Source organism: Pan troglodytes, chromosome 3 (genome assembly GCF_028858775.2).
Source record: "Pan troglodytes isolate AG18354 chromosome 3, NHGRI_mPanTro3-v2.0_pri, whole genome shotgun sequence".
Taxonomy (NCBI): domain Eukaryota; kingdom Metazoa; phylum Chordata; class Mammalia; order Primates; family Hominidae; genus Pan; species Pan troglodytes.
In genome coordinates, this window is record NC_072401.2 from 174,592,489 (window position 1) to 174,611,531 (window position 19,043).

The following is a 19,043-nucleotide window of genomic DNA, read 5'->3' on the forward strand; positions in this document are numbered from 1 at the left end:
GATTCACAGCCGAATTCTACCAGAGGTACAAAGAGGAGCTGGTACCATCCCTTCTGAAACTATTCCAAAAAACAGAAAAAGAGGGAATCTTCCCTAACTCATTTTATGAGGCCAGCATCATCCTGATACCAAAGACTGGCAGAGACACAACAAAAAAAGAGAATTATAGGCCAATACCCCTGATGAACAGTGATGCAAAAATCCTCAATAAAATACTGGCAAACTGAATCCAGCAATACATCAAAAAGCTTATCCACCACGATCAAGTTGGCTTCATCCCTGGAATGAAAGGCTGGTTCAACATATGCAAATCAATAAGTGTAATCCATCATATAAACAGAACCAAAGACAAAAACCACATGATTATCTCAATAGATGCAGAAAAGGCCTTTGACAAAATTCAACAACCCTTCATGCTAAAAACACTCAATAAACTAGGTATTGATGGGACGTATCTCAAAATAATAAGAGCTATTTATGGCAAACCCACAGCCAATATCATACTGAATGGGCAAAAACTGGAAGCATTCCCTTTGAAAACTGGCACAAGACAGGGATGCCCTCTCTCACCACTCCTATTCAACATAGTGTTGGAATTTCTGGCCAGGGCAATCAGACAAAGGCAAGAAATAAAGAGTATTCAATTAGGAAAAGAGGAAGTCAAATTGTCTCTGTTTGCAGATGACATGATTGTATATATAGAAAACCCCATTGTCTCAGCCCAAAATCTCCTTAAGCTGATAAGCAACTTCAGCAAAGTCTCAGGATACAAAATCAATGTGCAAAAATCACAAGCATTCCTATACACCAATAACAGACAAACAGAGAGCCAAATCATGAGTGAACTCCCATTCACAATTGCTTCAAAGAGAATAAAATACCTAGGAATCGAACTTACAAGGGATGTGAAGAACCTTTTCAAGGAGAACTACAAACCACTACTCAATGAAATAAAAGAGGACACAAACAAATGGAAGAACATTCCCTGCTCATGAATAGAAAGAAACAATATCATGAAAATGGCCATACTGCCCAAGGTAATTTATAGATTCAACGCTATCCCCGTCAAGCTACCAATGACTTTCTTCACAGAATTGGAAAAAACTACTTTAAAGTTCATATGGAACCAAAAAAGAGCCCACATTGCTAAGACAATCCTAAGCAAAAAGAACAAAGCTGGAGGCATCACACTACCTGACTTCAAACTATACTACAAGGCTACAGTAACCAAAACAGCATGGTACTGGTACCAAAACAGAGATATAGACCAATGGAATGGAACAGAGCCCTCAGAAATAATACCACACGTCTACAACCATCTGGTCTTTGACAAACCTGACAAAAACAAGAAATGGGGAAAGGATTCCCTATTTAATAAATGGTGCTGGGAAAACTGGCTAGCCATATGCAGGAAGCTGAAACTTGATCCTTTCCTTACACCTTATACAAATATTAATTCAAGATGGATTAAAGACTTAAATGTTAGACCTAAAACCATAAAAACCCTAGAAGAAAACCTAGGAAATACCATTCAGGACATAGGCATGGGCAAGGACTTCATGATTAAAACACCAAAAGCAATGGCAACAAAAGCCAAAATTGACAAATGGGATCTAATTAAACTAAAGTGCTTCTGCACAGCAAAAGAACCTACCATCAAAGTGAACAGGCAACGTACAGAATGGGAGGAAAGTTTTGCAATCTACTCATCTGACAAAGGGCTAATATCCAGAATCTACAAAGAACTTAAACAAATTTACACGAAAAAAAACAAACAACCCCATCAAAAAGTGGGCAAAAGACATGAACAGACACTTCTCAAAAGAAGACTTTTATGCAGCCAACAGACACATGAAAAAATGCTTATCATCACTGGCCATCAGAGAAATGCAAATCAAAACCACAGTGAGATACCATCTCACACGAGTTAGAATGGGGATCATTAAAAAGTCAGGAAACAACAGGTGCTGGAGAGGTTGTGGAGAAATAGGAACGCTTTTACACTGTTGGTGGGACTGTAAACTAGTTCAACCATTGTGGAAGACAGTGTGGAGATTCCTCAAGGATCTAGAACTAGAAATACCATTTGACCCAGCCATCCCATTACTGGGTATATACCCAAAGGATTATAAATCATGCTACTATAAAGACACATGCACACATATGTTTATTGTGGCACTATTCACAATAGCAAAGACTTGGAACCAACCCAAATGTCCAACAATGATAGACTGGATAAAGAAAATGTGGCACATATACACCATGGAATACTATGCAGCCATAAAAAGGATGAGTTTGTAGGGACATGGATGAAGCTGGAAACCATCATTCTGAGCAAACTATCACAAGGACAGAAAACCAAACACCACATGCTCTCACTCATAAGTGGGAATTGAACAATGAGAACAGTTGGACACAGAGTGGGGAACATCACACATTGGGGCCTGTTGTGGGGTGGGGGGAGGCAAGGGATAGCATTAGGAGAAATACCTAATGTAAATGATGAGTTAATGGGTGCAGCACATGAACACGGCACATGTATACATATGTAACAAACTTCCACATTGTGCACATGTACCCTAGAACTTAAAGTATAATTTTAAAAAAATAAAATAAAATAAAAAATAAAGAATTTGATTTTTATATTCTACATCAAGTTCAGCAGCCTGTAACACATAAGGCCAACAGAAGTTACCCAGTACTCCCTTTTCCTCTCCAAACAGCTGAGAATACATATAATGCCTTCCTTCCCCCAACACACACATTCACAGACCTGCATGTTATCATATGCCCTGACTCCTCTCATGGAGGCCAACATGTGGATATACATCAACCACCTCATGTAACCCCCAACATACTGGAAAAATAGGCTGTCCACTAGGTAGACTATATCGTGTAATCACCATTCTTGAGTACCTATAATGTGCCTCCTCCAGATGCTGTGTGTATTATTTAATTTGGTCCTTACAACCACCTATGAAGTAGATACATTACCCCAACTTTATGGAAGATGACCCTGAGACTCAGAAAATGGTGGAAACCTGCCCAACTGAAGCTCGGGTCACTGTGCCACATTGTGAAAGTGTATCAACTTTTCCTAGAGATAGAAATAATTTGCAAACACCATTATAAACCTTCAAGAGTTTCACATTTTTTATTTTGGTGAAAACATCTTCATATTGAATATTGCTTTAAAAACTAACAAAAAAAATTAAAACTGAATTTCTCTTTGATTCTTTGAAGCATTTATTGCAATGCTGTTCATTTGAGTAGCATTTGTCTGAGTGCTTGTTCTAAAGTGCACCCTTCACTCCTAGAAACCCAAACCCTCACTGTTTACGAAAAGAGTTTTTAAATGTGGAGATTTGACTTGCAAGAAGACAGAAACCCACCTCATTTTAACTTAGAAGAAAGGAAGAATTCGGGAGGAAGCTCGTGGAAACAGTGCAAAAGTCAGGAAAATGGATGAGTCTCTTGGTGGCCTGAGGACCTCAAGTGCTGCTAGGACCTTTGCTCTGAATGTCTCCCCACCATGCCTCTCAGTGTCCGTTTCATTCCCTCTCATGGACTCCCCTCCTGCCCCTCAGGCATGGCCACTGAAAGCTCTCGGGCTTTCATTTTCTGCTTCACCACCAGAGAGGTAGTTCCAGTCACCATGATGAAACCTCAGAGAAGGACTTCAATTCACCTGGCCTGAGTCATGTTCCCACCCCTGCCATCAGGACATGGCAAGATTGACAGCCCAAGTGAGCGGCAAAGGAAAAGCCTATTTGAATATTTTTGTAAAAGAAGGAAGGTTCTGTTCCACTACAGAAAGTCAACTTTTTAAAAATGTTTTTAAAACTTTGATTATATTTTTAGCAGATGGTGAATCCAGAAAATGTAAGCAATAAACTCAAATTCTGGAGACATATGGAAATATGGTAAAAAGCAGGTGCTTTGCCTCTGATGTAAATTCTAAGCTGCAGAATAATGAATTAAGGGAAATGACAGGTTAGGTCCTTAATTACATTTTACCCAAAGAAGCACTCTTCAGATGTTCAAATCCAGTTTTTCCTCCCCAAGACTTAACGTTTTGAATAAACATTAAGTGATACATCTGTTTTTAAGTTTCATTCCCCGCCCCCAAATCGCTGTTTTTAAGACTGCTTAATGTTACTGTAGAAATGAACACTTTCTTAAAAGTAGTGATCCTGTGAACAATGTAACCTCTGAAGCTCTTCTGCTACCACTCAAACCTCTAGAAACTCATTAAATGCAAGATTGACCACATTTTTTATACTGACACAACAGAGCATTTCTGACTTAGAAAAAATTCTAAGCAGATAACTCAAGAAATTAGGGAATTTTCCCCTGAAAATAAAACCATCATATTCTCATTATAGACTATAAACACATTTCTAACTTCTACTTTTATTTCATTCTGATCAACAAATAGAAAAGGGGGATCAGGACAAGTCAAAATAAGCTGTTCTTTTTTTCTCGCTATCTCAGAGAATAATCTCAAAATCCAGATTTCTGTGAATAAAGGAAAGCAATGCTTTGTGGAAGTGTATCTTCCCAAAGTTACCCTTTTTAGATGTAGTTTTATTACATCTAGCCCAGAAAAGTAGTTTAATGATAGCCATAGCCCTTTTCAAAATCTATATCCCAAAGCTTTTCAGGTTAACAATATTGTAATTTCTAGATAGATGGTAAAGTGCTTGACTGTCTAGTCTTAAGAATTTTTTCAACCTTACCCTGCCTAAGTTATACCATACAATTAGGAAGTTATTTTCTGGTCCTAGAAATTTAAGTATTTATTTATATAGAGAGTGCTGTATTTTTAACATCACTCATTTCTTTAATTTATAATAAACAACTAGTGAATGAAAATAAGCTCAAAAAAGCTTATTCCCTTGAAATTTACATTTGAATGTACTATGATCGTAGCTGTTATTTTTAATGGCAGCTAGCTACAGAGTGAGTTATTATTAAGTAACTCAGTTGTCTGGAATTAACCTGACTTTATAGTAATAAACCAATAACTCATTCATTCAGTCAGTCAACAAATACCTACAGAGTACCATGTGTCAGGCACTGTTAAAGGTGCTTGGGATACATCACTTAATGAACATAGTAAATAAGTGAGATATCTACTGAGTTAGAAGGTGTGAGAACACAGGCAGAAAAGGGTGATGAGTACTGAGAGTATAGGATGGATCAAAAGGATTTGGAGCTATGACTTGAAGGAGATGAGGGAACTAGGCATGTGGAGTTCTGCAAGAAGAGAATTCCAGGCAGAAGAAACCGCCAAGATAATGCCCGAGGGTGACAGAGTATCTGGCTTGTAGGAGGAATAGAAAAGAAGCCAGAATAGCTTGGGCAGAAGGAGGGAAGGAAAGAAGCATAGGAAATAAGATTAGAGAGATAGCCAATTTTGGGACAGAATGGTTTTAATAAATACTTTTTTGAGAATTTGAATTATTATTTCCATAAAGTGTATTATGCTGCATCTTATACCTGATCATAGTGCTCCCTTATTGTCCTCCTAATAACCAGTTTCTTATTGAAACTAATTTCATAGTTCATGTGACCAGTGTAATTGTATGATTCTATTGAATTTAACATTCTCTATGTCCAAATTTCAGGTTGTGGCTGATATAGAAAATTGTTTTCAAAATAAGACAAACATTTAATTATTCCATCAATTTGAACTACATTATGACAAAAGAAAAAAATGCCAGGCCAGGCACAGTGGCTCATGCCTGTAATCCCAGTACTTTGGGAGGCCGAGGCAGGTGGATCACTTGAGGCCAGGAGTTCAACACCAGCCTAGCCAACATGGTGAAACCTGTCTCTACTAAAAATACAAAGATCAGCTGGGTGCGGCGGTGGGCCTCTATAATCCCAGCTATTTGGGAGCCTGAGGCAGAAGAATCACTTTAACCTGGGAGGCAGAGGTTGCAGTGAGCCATGATCGCTCACTGCACTCCAGCCAGGGTGACAGAGCAAGACCTTGTCTCAAAAAAAAAAAAAAAAAGCAAAGAAAAAATGCATATATTCATTCACAGGTGAAATAACATTTCTTCAAAATATTTATGCTGTCAAAAGAAGACACATTATTTGCAAATGTAAAATATTTCTCTAAGAGTTAACTACTAAAGTATGGCGATATGGTTTGACTGTGTCCCCACCCAAATCTCAACTTGAATTGTATCTCCCAGCATTCTCATATGTTGTGGGAGGGACCCAGGGGGAGGTAATTGAATCATGGGGGCTGGTCTTTCCCATGCTATTCTCGTGATAGTGAATAAGTCTCATGAGATCTGATGGGTTTATCAGAGGTTTCCACTTTTGCTTCTTCCTCATTTTTCTCTTGCCACCGCCATGTAAGAAGTGCCTTTCACCTCCCGCCATGATTCTGAGGCCTCCCCTGCCATGTGGAACTGTAAATCCAATTAAACCTCCTTTTATTCCCAGTTTCAGGTATGTCTTTATCAGCAGCATGAAAACAGACTAATACATATGGCATGCCACTTTTTTTAGACTATCATCACATCATACTACCAAAAATGTCTTTTAAAAATATAATCCATATCTTTCAGAACAAATATAGAATTTGATACCTGCCACAACAGTGTGCTTTCCTAAGGAATCATGTTCCCACACTAATACCTAAATCCATCTACTCTATCAGAATGTGAATGCTTCTACTGAAATGTGCATAGTTATTGGCAGACTGAAAAAAAAATAAAGTAGTGCATAGTGATATCCAGGGGATAGAGACAAAAACAACTCTAAGATTAGAGATAGTGGAAGCAGTGTGCTATGGTAAAAGTAAGGGGGCCCTGAGGTTGTGTGAAGCAACACTAAATTAGAAAAGCCTTAGGGACTTCCACATAAGTAGGAGCACTAAGTATAATTGAAAGAAGAAGCCACCATACTCACCTACTCCACAAACATTTATTGAGTGTCTTCTATGTGCTGAACCCTTCAACAGTAGCTGGAGATATAATAGTGAAAAAAAAAGTCATGGAATTTATAGTCTGGTGAGGGGAGGCAGATGCTAAGCAAATCATACAGGTGCACTCAAAGAAATCACTTCATTACAGTTATCCCAAGTGTTATTGTTAGAGTAGGCAGATAGCTAGGCATGAGCAGGATGGGGAGACCCTGAGGAAATGGAGGTCTAGAAAAATCTCACACCTCAGAGATCACCAGAAACAGGTAGGCTAGTTATAAGCAGAGAGGAGGGGAAACACCTATGCAGGAAGGACCGCTCCTTAAGAGACCCAGTAATCATCTCTTTGCAGTTAACCTGTCAGGATGTAGCTAGCTGTGTGCTGACAAGGAGGGGAAGAGAGTTTATTAGTCTGTTTTCATGCTGCTGATAAAGACATACCCGAGACTGGGCAATTTACAAAATAAAGAGGTTTAATGGACTTACAGTTCTACACAGCTGGGAAGGTCTCAGGATCATGGCGGAAGGCAAGAAGGAGCAAGTCACATCTTACATGGTGGCAGGGAAGAGAGAACTTGTGAGGGGAATCCCTCTTTATAAAGCCATCAGCTCTCAGAAGACTTATTCACTGTCATGAGAACAGCACTGGAAAGACCCACCCCCATGATTCAGTTACCTCCCACTGGGTCCCTACCACTACACTTGGGAAATGTGGGAGCTACAATTCAAGATGAGATTTGGGTGGGGACACAGGAAATCATATCAGAGGGCAGAGAAATTCCTAAGAAATACGCAGGTAGAATAAGTATAGATCTGACCTCTATACAACCTTCCTGGGATGGTGCTAATGAGCAATGCAGCCGCTAGGCAGACTTAGTATCCAACACTGCCCCATGTGTGCACACCAAGGGGAGTATGTTAGTCTGTTTTCACACTGCTGATAAACACATACCCAACACTGGGCAAGTTACAAAAGAAAGAGGTTTAAATGGATTTACGGTTCCACATGGCTGGGGAGGCCTCACTATCATGGTGGAAGGCAAGGAGGAGCAAGTCACATCTTACTTGAATGGCAGCAGGCAAAAAGAGCTTGTGCAGGAAAACTCCCCTTATAGTAAGCATCAAATCTCGTGAGACTTACTACCACGAGAACAGCACAGGAAAGACCTGCCCCCATGATTCAATTACCTCCCACCGGGTACCTCACACAACACGTGGGAATTCAAGATGAGATTTTTGTGGGGACAGAGCAGAACCATATCAGGGAGGGTCCCACGAGCCTGGGGTGGGAACTAGGCAGGGAAAGGTCAGGGACTTAAGGCAGAAGCGGGAAAACTAGACAAGGAAAAAAGGTGATGACTTAAGACAGAGGTGAAAACTTCAAGAGAAAATCCAACATCATAAAAACCCAATGCAGAACTCTCGGGGTGCGCCTGGCCCATTCTCTTTCAGCAGCCCGCTCTGCCTCATCTTTCACAATGTCCTGTCCCTTTAAATAAACTCTCTGCTCCCTCTTTCCCTTCAAGTAAAGCTTTCTGCTGTGTTTGAAATGGCCAAAACCTTTCTCCTAAGACTATAAAGGACTGAGGATTCCCGCACTTCCGGGCAACACTGTCTCCAATTGAAAGAAGGCTCCATGTGCTCAAAACTTTAAGTGGGTCACACATTAGAGCTTCTGTCTGGGACGGATGCTTGGCACCTAGTGAGTGCTCACTACGTATTTGTTCACTTAACGAAGTATATGAAAGAGAAGCACAGGATAGAGTGAGAGCATGAAACAGGGAATCCCAACCAAATCTGGGGGCTCAGTGTGAGTTAAGCTGAAATCTGGAAAATATAGAGGAGAAGACAAGGAATAGGAAAGAAGGAAAGGGAAGAGGAGAAGGTGGGAGAATTTTCTTTGGAGAAAACTACTGATGGCAGCAAGCTCTGAGGAGGGAAACCTGATCCTTCCTAAGGAATTAAAAATAGCTCTGGCCAGGGGAGTGGGAAGGTAGTGACTGAGAGACAAGTAGGCAAAGGCCAGATCCTGCAAAGTCTTGGAACCTTTATGGAGCAGTTGTAACTTTGCCCTAAGAGCAATAGAAAACCACTGAAGGATTTTGATAGAGGAATGGTATGCTCAGATTTATGTTTTTTAGTGTTTTGTTTTTTGTTTTTTCAAGACAGAGTTTGGCTCTGTCGCCAGGCTAGAGTGCAGTGGCGCGATCTCGGCTCACTGCAAGCTCCACCTCCCGGGTTCACACCATTCTCCTGCCTCAGCCTCCCGAGTAGCTGGGACTACAGGTGCCTGCCACCACGCCCGGCTAATTTTTTTGTATTTTTAGTAGAGACGGGGTTTCACCGTGTTAGCCAGGATGGTCTCGATCTCCTGACCTCGTGATCCACCTGCCTCTGCCTCCCAAAGTGCTGGGATTACAGGCGTGAGCCACCACGCCAGGCTTATGTTTTTTTTTTTTTTAAAGTGATCATCGGGGCCATAAGGAGGGAAAAAAATAAATCGCAGGATTCTATAGTTTTCTCAACACTGAATTTAGAATTTAAAAGGTCTACCCAGAAGTTTCTTGAATTTGACTTAACTACACAGAGAAACTTCTGAGGGGAAGAATTTTAAGAACCAGGATGAGGTTATCGATAGAAGACATGAATTTTGAGTCCTTGGAAATGGTAGTAACAGAACTCTAAGATGACCCTCTTCCTTGGTTTATTCACATGAATATGTCAACGTTACATGGTAAAAGAGATTTGGCAAACGTAATTAAGATTATCAATCAGTTCACTTTAAGAAGAGGAGGTAATCAAGGTAGGCCTCATCTAGTCACATGAGTTTAACCACTGCTGGGATGGAAGGTCTGTGAAGCAAGGAACATGGTGTCGATAAGCTGAGAATGGTCCCCATTCAGCAGCCATCAAGAAAATGGGGATCTCAGTCCCATAATTGCAAACTGAATTCTGGCAATAACCTAAGTAAACTTGAAAGCAGATTCTTCCCCTGAGGCTCCAGATAAGAGCTCCACCCAGCAGACACCTAGACTTCAGCCTTGTGAGACCCTTGGTGGAGAACCTTGTTGAGCCCTCATGGACTCCTGACCTACAGAACTGTGATACAGTAAATGTATGTTGTTTTAAACAACTAAGTATGTGGTCATCTGTTATGCACGTACATCTGTAAACACCATGTTAGAGTGACCCTCTGAGAATAATTAGTTGAAATTTTATTACTGTGTGTCTATTAGGTTGTTTTGCTATATCTTAAGAAGGAAAGAGTCTTACTTACCCATCTGGGCTGCTATAGCAAAGTGCTATAGACTGAGTGGCTTATAAGTAACAGAAATTTATTTCTCACTGTTCTGGATGCTGCAAGTCTGATATCAGAGTGCCAGCATTGTTGGGTTCTGGAGAGGGCCCTCTACCAGGTTGCAGACTGCCAACTACTCATTGTATCTTCACATGGTGGAAAGACAGTGAGAGAGCTCTCTGGGGTCTCTTTTACTAGTTCACTAATTCTATTCTTGAGAACTCTACCCTCATAACTTAATCACCTCCCAAGGACCCTACCTCTGAATACCACCACATTGGAAGTTAAAATTTCAACATTTGAATTTGATAGGGTGGATGGATACAAACATTCAATCCATAACAGAAAGCAATAATGATTTATTGAACTTTCTATTACGGCACTTTTCATTCCGCAAATACTCTCCTAAGACGCATTTAGTTCACTTCTGCTCACTTTGTAAGTATTTTACAAGATCACATGAAGTGAAGAATAGGTTAAGGCCAGAAAATGTAAGGCATTGTTCCAGACCTTGACCCCACATCTTGTCCTCACTTATCACCATCTCCTAGTCCTGCAGGAAAGATTGGCCACCTCCACAAGCTAATCAATATTGTCGCTTTTTTGTGAAAAATAAAAGGCTGTGCCAACAAATTCCTATCTCCCAGCTGCAGATGATAAGAAAGTTTCTTTGCCTTGACATTTGCTTATCTTTGACCAATAATCACTGACATTTGATTATACACTGGACTATCCAGCATTCTCCTCCCTCCCATTTCCCACCCCATCACCTGTTGTCTAATTACTTTTAAATTCTACCTCTTTAAAATGCAGGAGTAAGAATTAAAGTAATCTCTCAAATAATTACAGTCACTAAATTTGATTAAAAACATCAGAAGAGGCTGAGAAAAAAATGACTATTCATTAGGGTGGAACAACATCTATAATAAATCCAAAATCTTGGTAATTTAACATTAATAAGAATTTTCTATTGCTTGTCTCACAATTTGGAGGAGGAGGCATAAGCAATGCTTCACCCAGTTTTCAGCAACCCCGTCCCCATCCATTTAATGATTCTGCCATCTGCTAGGGCCTCAGAATCCTCCTCTGTATCTTCTGCAATTACTCAGGCTCTGAGGGAAAAATATATTATAAATAAGGTAGAGAAAGAAGTCCACTTGTAATTTTTTTGGCCCAGAGGTGATGCACATCACTTCCATTTGCATTCCACTGTCAAGAAACAATTACATAGTCACATCTAAATACAAAGGAGCTGGGAATTATAACTTGGCTGTGTGCCCAGGAGGAAGTGAGCATGGAAATTGCTGAGTCCTAGCTCTGTATCCCGTACAATAGAATAAGATGAAATCTATGAGTGATCCATACATTTTGGTTATCGGTATTAGTAATTCACCTTTATCATGGATTTAGAAATACGTAGTTCCAATTACTACTGTTGCATAACAAAGCTTAGCACCATAAAGCAACTGTTTTATTAAGCTTTTGGATTTTGTGGGCTGCAAATTCAAAAAAAGGCACAGAGGAGATAGTTTGTTTCTGCTCTGTGATATATGGAGTCCCGGGGGGATGATTCAACAGCAAGGGGCTGGAATCACATAGAGGCATCTTTATTCACAGTGCTGGCAGCTAATGTTGGTCATCAGTTAAAACCCCAAGTAAAGGTATTTACCCAATGCATGACATCTCAGGTCCTTGGACTTTTTTACAATGGAGTAGCCTCAGAGAGTCAAATTTCTCACATGGAAGCCCAGAGTTTCAAAAACAAATGCCCCAGAGGACAGGCTATGTGGCCTTTTATGACCTATCTTCAACCACTTCTGTTGTACTCTACTGGTCTAAGAATTCATAAGCCCACCCTAATTCAAAGAGAGGAGACATAGACGGATCCCCTAATGGAAAGTTCGTTACCAAGGTCACATTGCAGAGGGGTATGTGCAATGGAAGATATTATGGTGTCTAATTTTGGAAACTGTAATCTCCCACATACATTATCTTAGAATCACTGAATTTCAGTGTTTGAAAGGATTAATTTCTTTATAGAACAAGAGCCAGCAAACAACAGTCCACTGCCAGTTTTTGTAAGCAAGGTTTAACTGAAATACGCCATGCCTATGAGCAGATTTGAGGAGTTCCAAAAAATACCATATGACCTACAAAGGCAGAAGTATTTATTATCTGGCCCTTTACAGAAAGAGTTTGCATAATCTGTAGATACAATATCAATTAAACACGTGGACACTGAAGTTAGACTACTAGGTTTTCAAATCTCAGTTCTGGAAGTAGCCAGTTATGTGGCTTTGAACAAGCTACTCAGCGTCTCTAGGCTGCCATTTTCCCACCTTCATAATTGGGGAAACAGTAAATAAAGTCTGTCATTGAATTGTGAGCATTACATGAAATAATTAATGAAAAGGGCATAATTAGCATTCATAAATGCTAACTTGTGCTGTAGAATTGCCTTAAATTATCAGCTAGATCAAATGTCCATTTGAGTCATATGTTTATCTCCAGTGTCATCTGCTGCAGATTTCAACACATCTAGTGAAACAGGAAGTCCATTCTATCTTTAATCATTTTATTAGAAATTTCTTCCTACTAGGTTGAAATCTGCCCCCTTATAGCTATATGCAATTAATCCTGGTTCTATCTCCTAAAGGCTCTACAAAACATCTCTTCCAAATATTAGGTTCTTTGAAAAGGCTGTCTCTGAATTTTATCTTATCAGAACTACACATCTTTAGTTCTTTCAATTGCCTCTCCTAAGACAGTTCACATCACTTTTCAACTTTAAAATTCCCCTTAGAAGGAAATATAAAGCATTTATCCAGAAATTAGCAAAAGACTTCAGGCCTGCAGATAGATCTAGATCGTTGGTCCCTAAATTCTCCATAGTATGTTAATGATGTGTGTTTTGTGCTACTCAGTCTTTTTCCACACTTCCTGCTGTGGAAGAGTTGATTTCTTAAGATCCTGGGACAGGTGTTTATTGTTGCCTTTTTATGTTCAATGTTATAGAGCTCCAGCCTGTGGAGATCTTTCCAGATGTTGATAATGTAGTTTAGACTGTCCACTGCCCTTACCAGCTTTATATTACCCACACATATTTCTGAAGGCTTGATCCAAATTGTTACTAAATATCCCATCAAGTTGAAATTAATATATGAGTAATCCTGAACTCAATTACAGCAACTGAATGTTGCTTTAATAATTGCACTTATTTCTTCCTGGACTTCCATTGACTTTAATCACCATTTGTTCAACCATTCTTGCTTGGGTGACATTCCTCTTAGTGAAAGAAGTTGGAAGCAAATATAAAGGAAAACATAAGCATTTCTCTTTCTCTCTTTCAATATTACACTTCAAATCAAGATATGTATCTGTATTACTCAGGGGTCTCCAGAGAAAGCAAACCAAGAGGAGAGAGAGATTAATTTTAAGGAATTGGTCCACATGATTGTGGAAGCTTGGTAAGTCCACAATCTTCAGAGTAGGTGGGCAAGCTGGAGACCCAGGGATTCTGCTGGCAGAATTCCTTCTTGCTCAGTAGAGGTCAGACTTTGTTCTATTAACACCTTCATCCAATTGGATGAGGCCCATCGACATCATGGAAGGTAATTCACTTTACTCAAAGTCCACTGATTTCAAATGTTAATGGAATGCAAAAAACACCTTCACAGAAAGATCCAGAATAGTGTTTGACCAAATATCTGGGTGCCATGGTCCAGCCAAGTTGATTCATAAAATTAACCATCAGAGTATCTCTTTTTATAATCATTTATCTTACAATAAAAATAGCTAAGACTATAGCCTATATGAAGCCTGGATTTATGTTTTGATAATTAGTTCTTTTATAATAGAAGATCTGTTATATAAAACCACAATTAAGTGTGCGTCTGTCTGAGAAGGTAGTCATGGTAAAATATAACCATGACTTTTGTTACTAAATATAAAAGTACAGCATCTAGGGCCAGGTGCGGTGGCTCACGCCTGTAATCCCAACACTTTAGGAGGCCAAGGTGGGCGGATCACCTGAGGTCAGAAGTTCAAGACCAGCCTGGCCAACATGGTGAAACCCCGCCTCTACTAAAAATACAAAAAATTAGCTCAGCGTGGTAGCGGGCACCTATAATCTCAGCCACTTGGGAGGCTGAGGCAGGAGAATTGCCTGAACACAGGAGGCAGAAGTTTCAGTGAGCTGAGATCACACCATTGCACTCCAACCTAGGCAACAAGAGTGAAACTCTATCTCAAAAAAAAAAAAGTACAGCATCTTAACTGATTATTTTCTGTACCTAAGAAAAAGATCAGTGGAGGGGGAGAAATGAGAATGCAACTCTGATTTTTAAGGTTAGCACCGTTGTAGGTTTCAGAATGCAACTTAAAAGGTATGATATGCTTGTGTTCTTTAAAGCATTCACCTATTTTTAAAATTTCACTTTTTATATGTTAAATTTTTAAATTGGCATTTTAATTTCAAATGTTATTTCTTCAAATGATTTTACAAGATTATTGAAACAAATATCTATATAAATAAGATGTCTAAGCATGAAATGTGGGTTCAATACAACATTTGTAACAAAATTTTACTAGAATTTTTCTTAAGCCAACATGTTGTCTATGGAAACAGGATTTTATTGAACTAGTATTTTCGTTTTGGTTTTGTTTTGTTAAGACAGGGTCTCGCTCTGTTCCCCAGGCTGAAGTGCAGTGGTGCAAACATAGCTCACTTCAGCAAGCCATTCGCCCACCTCAGCCTCCCAAGTAGCTGGGACTGAAGGCGCACACCACCACACCCAGCTAATTTTTGTATTTTTTGTAGAAATGTGGTTTCGTCATGTTGCCCAGGCTGGTCATGACCACCTGGGCTCAAGTGATCCTCCCTTCTTGGCCTCCCAAAGTACTGGGATTATAAGCATGAACCACTGCACTCAGCTGTATTTTGGTTTTAAACTTTTATGAATCTAGGTTTTAAAAAAAAGTGGTTTTCTTTTCTGGTTAGCCATTTATAATAAGTAGAAATTATTGATTTAAAGACTTTTAGAGATTTTAAGATGGTTTATGAGTCCTACTGATTATTCCTTTCTTGTGTGAAATTCACTGTTGTCTTTGTTCTATTTTTCCCTCTTCAGGTTTGGATGTGTGGAGGAGAAATGTTTGATGTTCCATGTTCTAGAGTTGGTCATATCTACAGGAAGTACGTTCCATACAAAGTTCCATCTGGGACAAGCCTGGCAAGAGTGAGTAACTCAGCATCAGAACAGACTGGGGTTGATATGGCTTTCTGTAACCAGAGTAACCAACCTTGCCCATAGCACAGTCTGAGAAAAGCTCTCCAGTGTACAGAGAGCTCCTGTGCTTCTCAGAGTCTTATTTCCATTGCTTAAAGAAGTATTAACTATAATGCTATTTCTTGTTACAAATTGGTTCAAAGCATTTTCACATACATTATATTTAATCTTCACCATTACCTTCTGAGGTCTGTGTTCTTGTCTTTATTTTGTAGATGGGAAAATGAAGTCTGAACTAGGTGCTCGTTCATGCTCACATGAATGCCAAATAGCAGAGTAGGTCCGCGGACCTGGGGCAGCCAGTTCTCTCCACCCACATGGAGTGTAGCAGGATCTGTAATAAGTCAGATGGAAAAAGGGGTAAATGGGAGATGGGAAAAGGTGGATGTCCAAACTCTGCCTTCTTCTCTTTTATAACTAGGGCCAGCTCTGCCTCAAATTTTGCCCCATCCTCAACATTTCAAAATTGGCTCAGTCTAAGATTTTTTTCCAATATTGTTTTGAATAAAACCTTTCTTGTAAACCAGATGCAAAGATGCTCTTCTCTTCTGCCGTTTGAAACATTTTTATGCATGTTTCGGAGAATGGACTCACAGTTCCATCTCCAAACAATCCTGACAATTTCTCTGCTTTCCATATTACTTTCTCCAGGGCTGGGTCAGTTTTTGTCACCACAATATGTACCTGCTACTGCTCAGAATCCAAATCTAGAAAAAGAGAATTTTATCACACTGCTACCCTAGAAATCAAATCCTGAACTATTCATTTTGGTTCTTTTACTAATAAGTCTGCAAGATGTAACTATTTGGATCTTTTATATAAGGCTCACATAACAAGCTTTTGTAAAATAAATAAACGAATTCACCAGGAATCATTAGAGTATCAGTAACACAAGGGTAGAGCTTTGGTCTGTGTTAGTTACCGCTGTACTCCCAGAACCTAAAACGGGGCTTAGGGAACACTCAGATATTTGTTGAAAGAATTAATTAATCAGGAAAGCTAAGAGAGGAAAATGCTGGAGATTTAAGTTGTTACTAAAACTTAAATACTTTTTAATGAGTATAACAAAATTTTCTTTTACAGTGAATCTTTGTGGGGCCCGGGGAGTTGTTCTTCCTTATTCCCTTTCTGAGAGTATTCATCAACTGTCCATTTCTCTTTAGCTACATCCATATTCTCTAACAGCAATTAGAGCTCATAGTAATAACATTACCTTACACACACCTTGAATGGAAATACAGGCTGAGTATCCCTCATCCAAACTGCTTAGGACCAAGAGTGTTTCAGATTTCAGATTTTTTCCAGATTTTAGGATATTCACATATACATAATGAGATATCTTGGGGATAAGACCCAAGTCTAAACACAAAATTCATTTATGTTTCACATACACCTTATATACATGGCCTGAAGGTAATTTTATACAATATTTTTAATAATTTTGTGCATGAAACCAAATTTGCATTAGTACTTATGTGTGGAATTTTCTATTTGTGGCATCGTGTTAGCACTCAAAGAGTTTTGGATTTTGGAGTATTTTGTATTTTATATTTTCAGATTATGGATGCCCAACCTGTAGTAATATTCCTGCTTTCCCTAACTAAATTAAAATTTTAAAGATGCTAAAACATATTCCTCTAAGTAGCTGTCAAAATACACTATTTGAAGGGAAAAAAGCAGTCACAAAATCATAAAGTAATTAAAGAGCTGAATTTGGGTAAGGAAATATGGTTTGATTTAGTCGTAAGACTTAAGACATATGAAGCAGAAAACAATAGTTCACAGGAAAGTAAATGATTGAACAATTTAGAGCACATGTCACCAATCAGCCGGGTAGATATAATAAATCATAGCAGTTTAAAATATCCTAAAGATAATAATGTTCTCTCATGTATCCACTTTTATTCACTCATATGCTCCCCTGCTTGTGCTCTGAAAAGAACCATCCTTCCAAGACAATGGGTGTGTATGCTTGCTTCGTAGTCTAAAGTAGAGTGTAAAAGCTTGCGGGGGAATGCTGTGCTGATCCAAAAGGAGCTATTTTCAAAAAAATAAAACTGTTCATATATTTTCAAGAAAGAAATTAAGTACTTTTTCAAGGATTGTCAAATACAGAGAAACTGGGGTTGGCACATAAAACTTCCAGGAAAAAGTGAATATTTATTCAACTGAAGAAACTCCATAATTCTGAATTTTAATCTTTTCCACTCAAATTTTACTTCAGAGCTCATTTTTATTTTTTTTTCTAAACTGCTAGAGCAATCAGAAAGTCATAAATATTAAAGCTTGACTGTCACTCTGAGAAACGTTTTATGGTTTTTTTAAGTTAAAAAAAGTACATTAAAATGAAAAACAATTCTGATATTTTGTGGGAGCACCTCAACTACCTCGCTACACGCTACATTATTACCATATCGTCAAAAATGAAGAGAGACTTTATATATACTTCAAATGCAGGGCCACGTCTACTCAACTGATATTTTAATCTTGCAGCCTCATCAGGAAATGGAGATGAAGGTGGAGACTTGACTCCAAAGGCTTATTTTCTTACTCTACAAAGCTCAATTAATTCTTCAAAAATGTGCACTTTTCACATTGATGATTCCAAAAGACTTCCAAAATATTTAAACACACACATAGACACACAAATGTCTGAACAGCCTTAAACAGCCTGCTGGTTGGTGTATACTATAGAAATACATTTGTAAAATTAGTTCTTCAGTACCTTCTATTTACCTGGCATTAGAATCTGGTTGCAAAAGACAGGATATCCATATATGAAACCATTAGAGGACAGTACAAGGCAAGTAACTGCTTAAATGTATCGTAAGGACATGTATAGGTAGAGGGAAGAGGAGGAAGTAGCGTCATAGCTCTGACCTTCTTCAGTCCTCTCAAATTAAAGGACTTGAAAGAGGACCTTCAAGAATGTGTCCACTGAATTAACGAGTTTCATATAACAGTGGTTTCCAAACTCAGGATGAATGATCCAATTCCTGACTAACATTTCACCCAGCCTCAGTGAACTAAGAAAAATGATAATCCCAAAGATAAACCTGTTCAACTTAATAACATCTTTTTATGCAGAAACTATAAGGTTTTTTCATTGAAAAAAAATAGAATGCAAGATAGTTAATTTTTGTTAGTGCCCTTATTTGGCAAAAACAAAAATCGGCATCACTTTGTCATTTCCCACAAAATGTAAAAACCTAGAACACCATAACTTACACTTCAGCTTCATCTGGGAATAAGCGTATTCACTTGACATTAATAAGCCTAGACAGTTTTACTGAGTCAGCTCAGGGCCTAATGTCAGCACACTGGGACACAGTTGTGGTGTCTTGTCACAAGGAACAAGCAGCAAGTCCCTGAGGGAAGGGATGCTCATGTCTAGAGTTGCAGGGAGACTAGAAAGACAGCAGGGCTGTGGTGACAATCATCCCTTCTTTGGGATGGCGCTGGCCATCCCTCATCACAGAAGCGTGAGCAGCTCCTCAGCAAAGGTCCACTGAGT

General features: G+C 39.0%; 1 protein-coding gene across 4 annotated transcripts in view; it reads left to right on the forward strand.

Annotated features, from left to right (window-relative positions):
• The window catches only part of GALNTL6 (polypeptide N-acetylgalactosaminyltransferase like 6), a 1,233,774-nt gene that overhangs the window by 1,105,793 nt on the left and 108,938 nt on the right, over window positions 1–19,043 (forward strand). For all 4 annotated transcript variants that reach the window (XM_001155128.8, XM_009448577.5, XM_016952513.4 and 1 more), the window contains one exon: window positions 15,371–15,478. In XM_001155128.8, coding sequence (XP_001155128.1) covers window positions 15,371–15,478 — 108 coding nt within the window. The remainder of the gene's footprint in view (window positions 1–15,370; window positions 15,479–19,043) is intronic.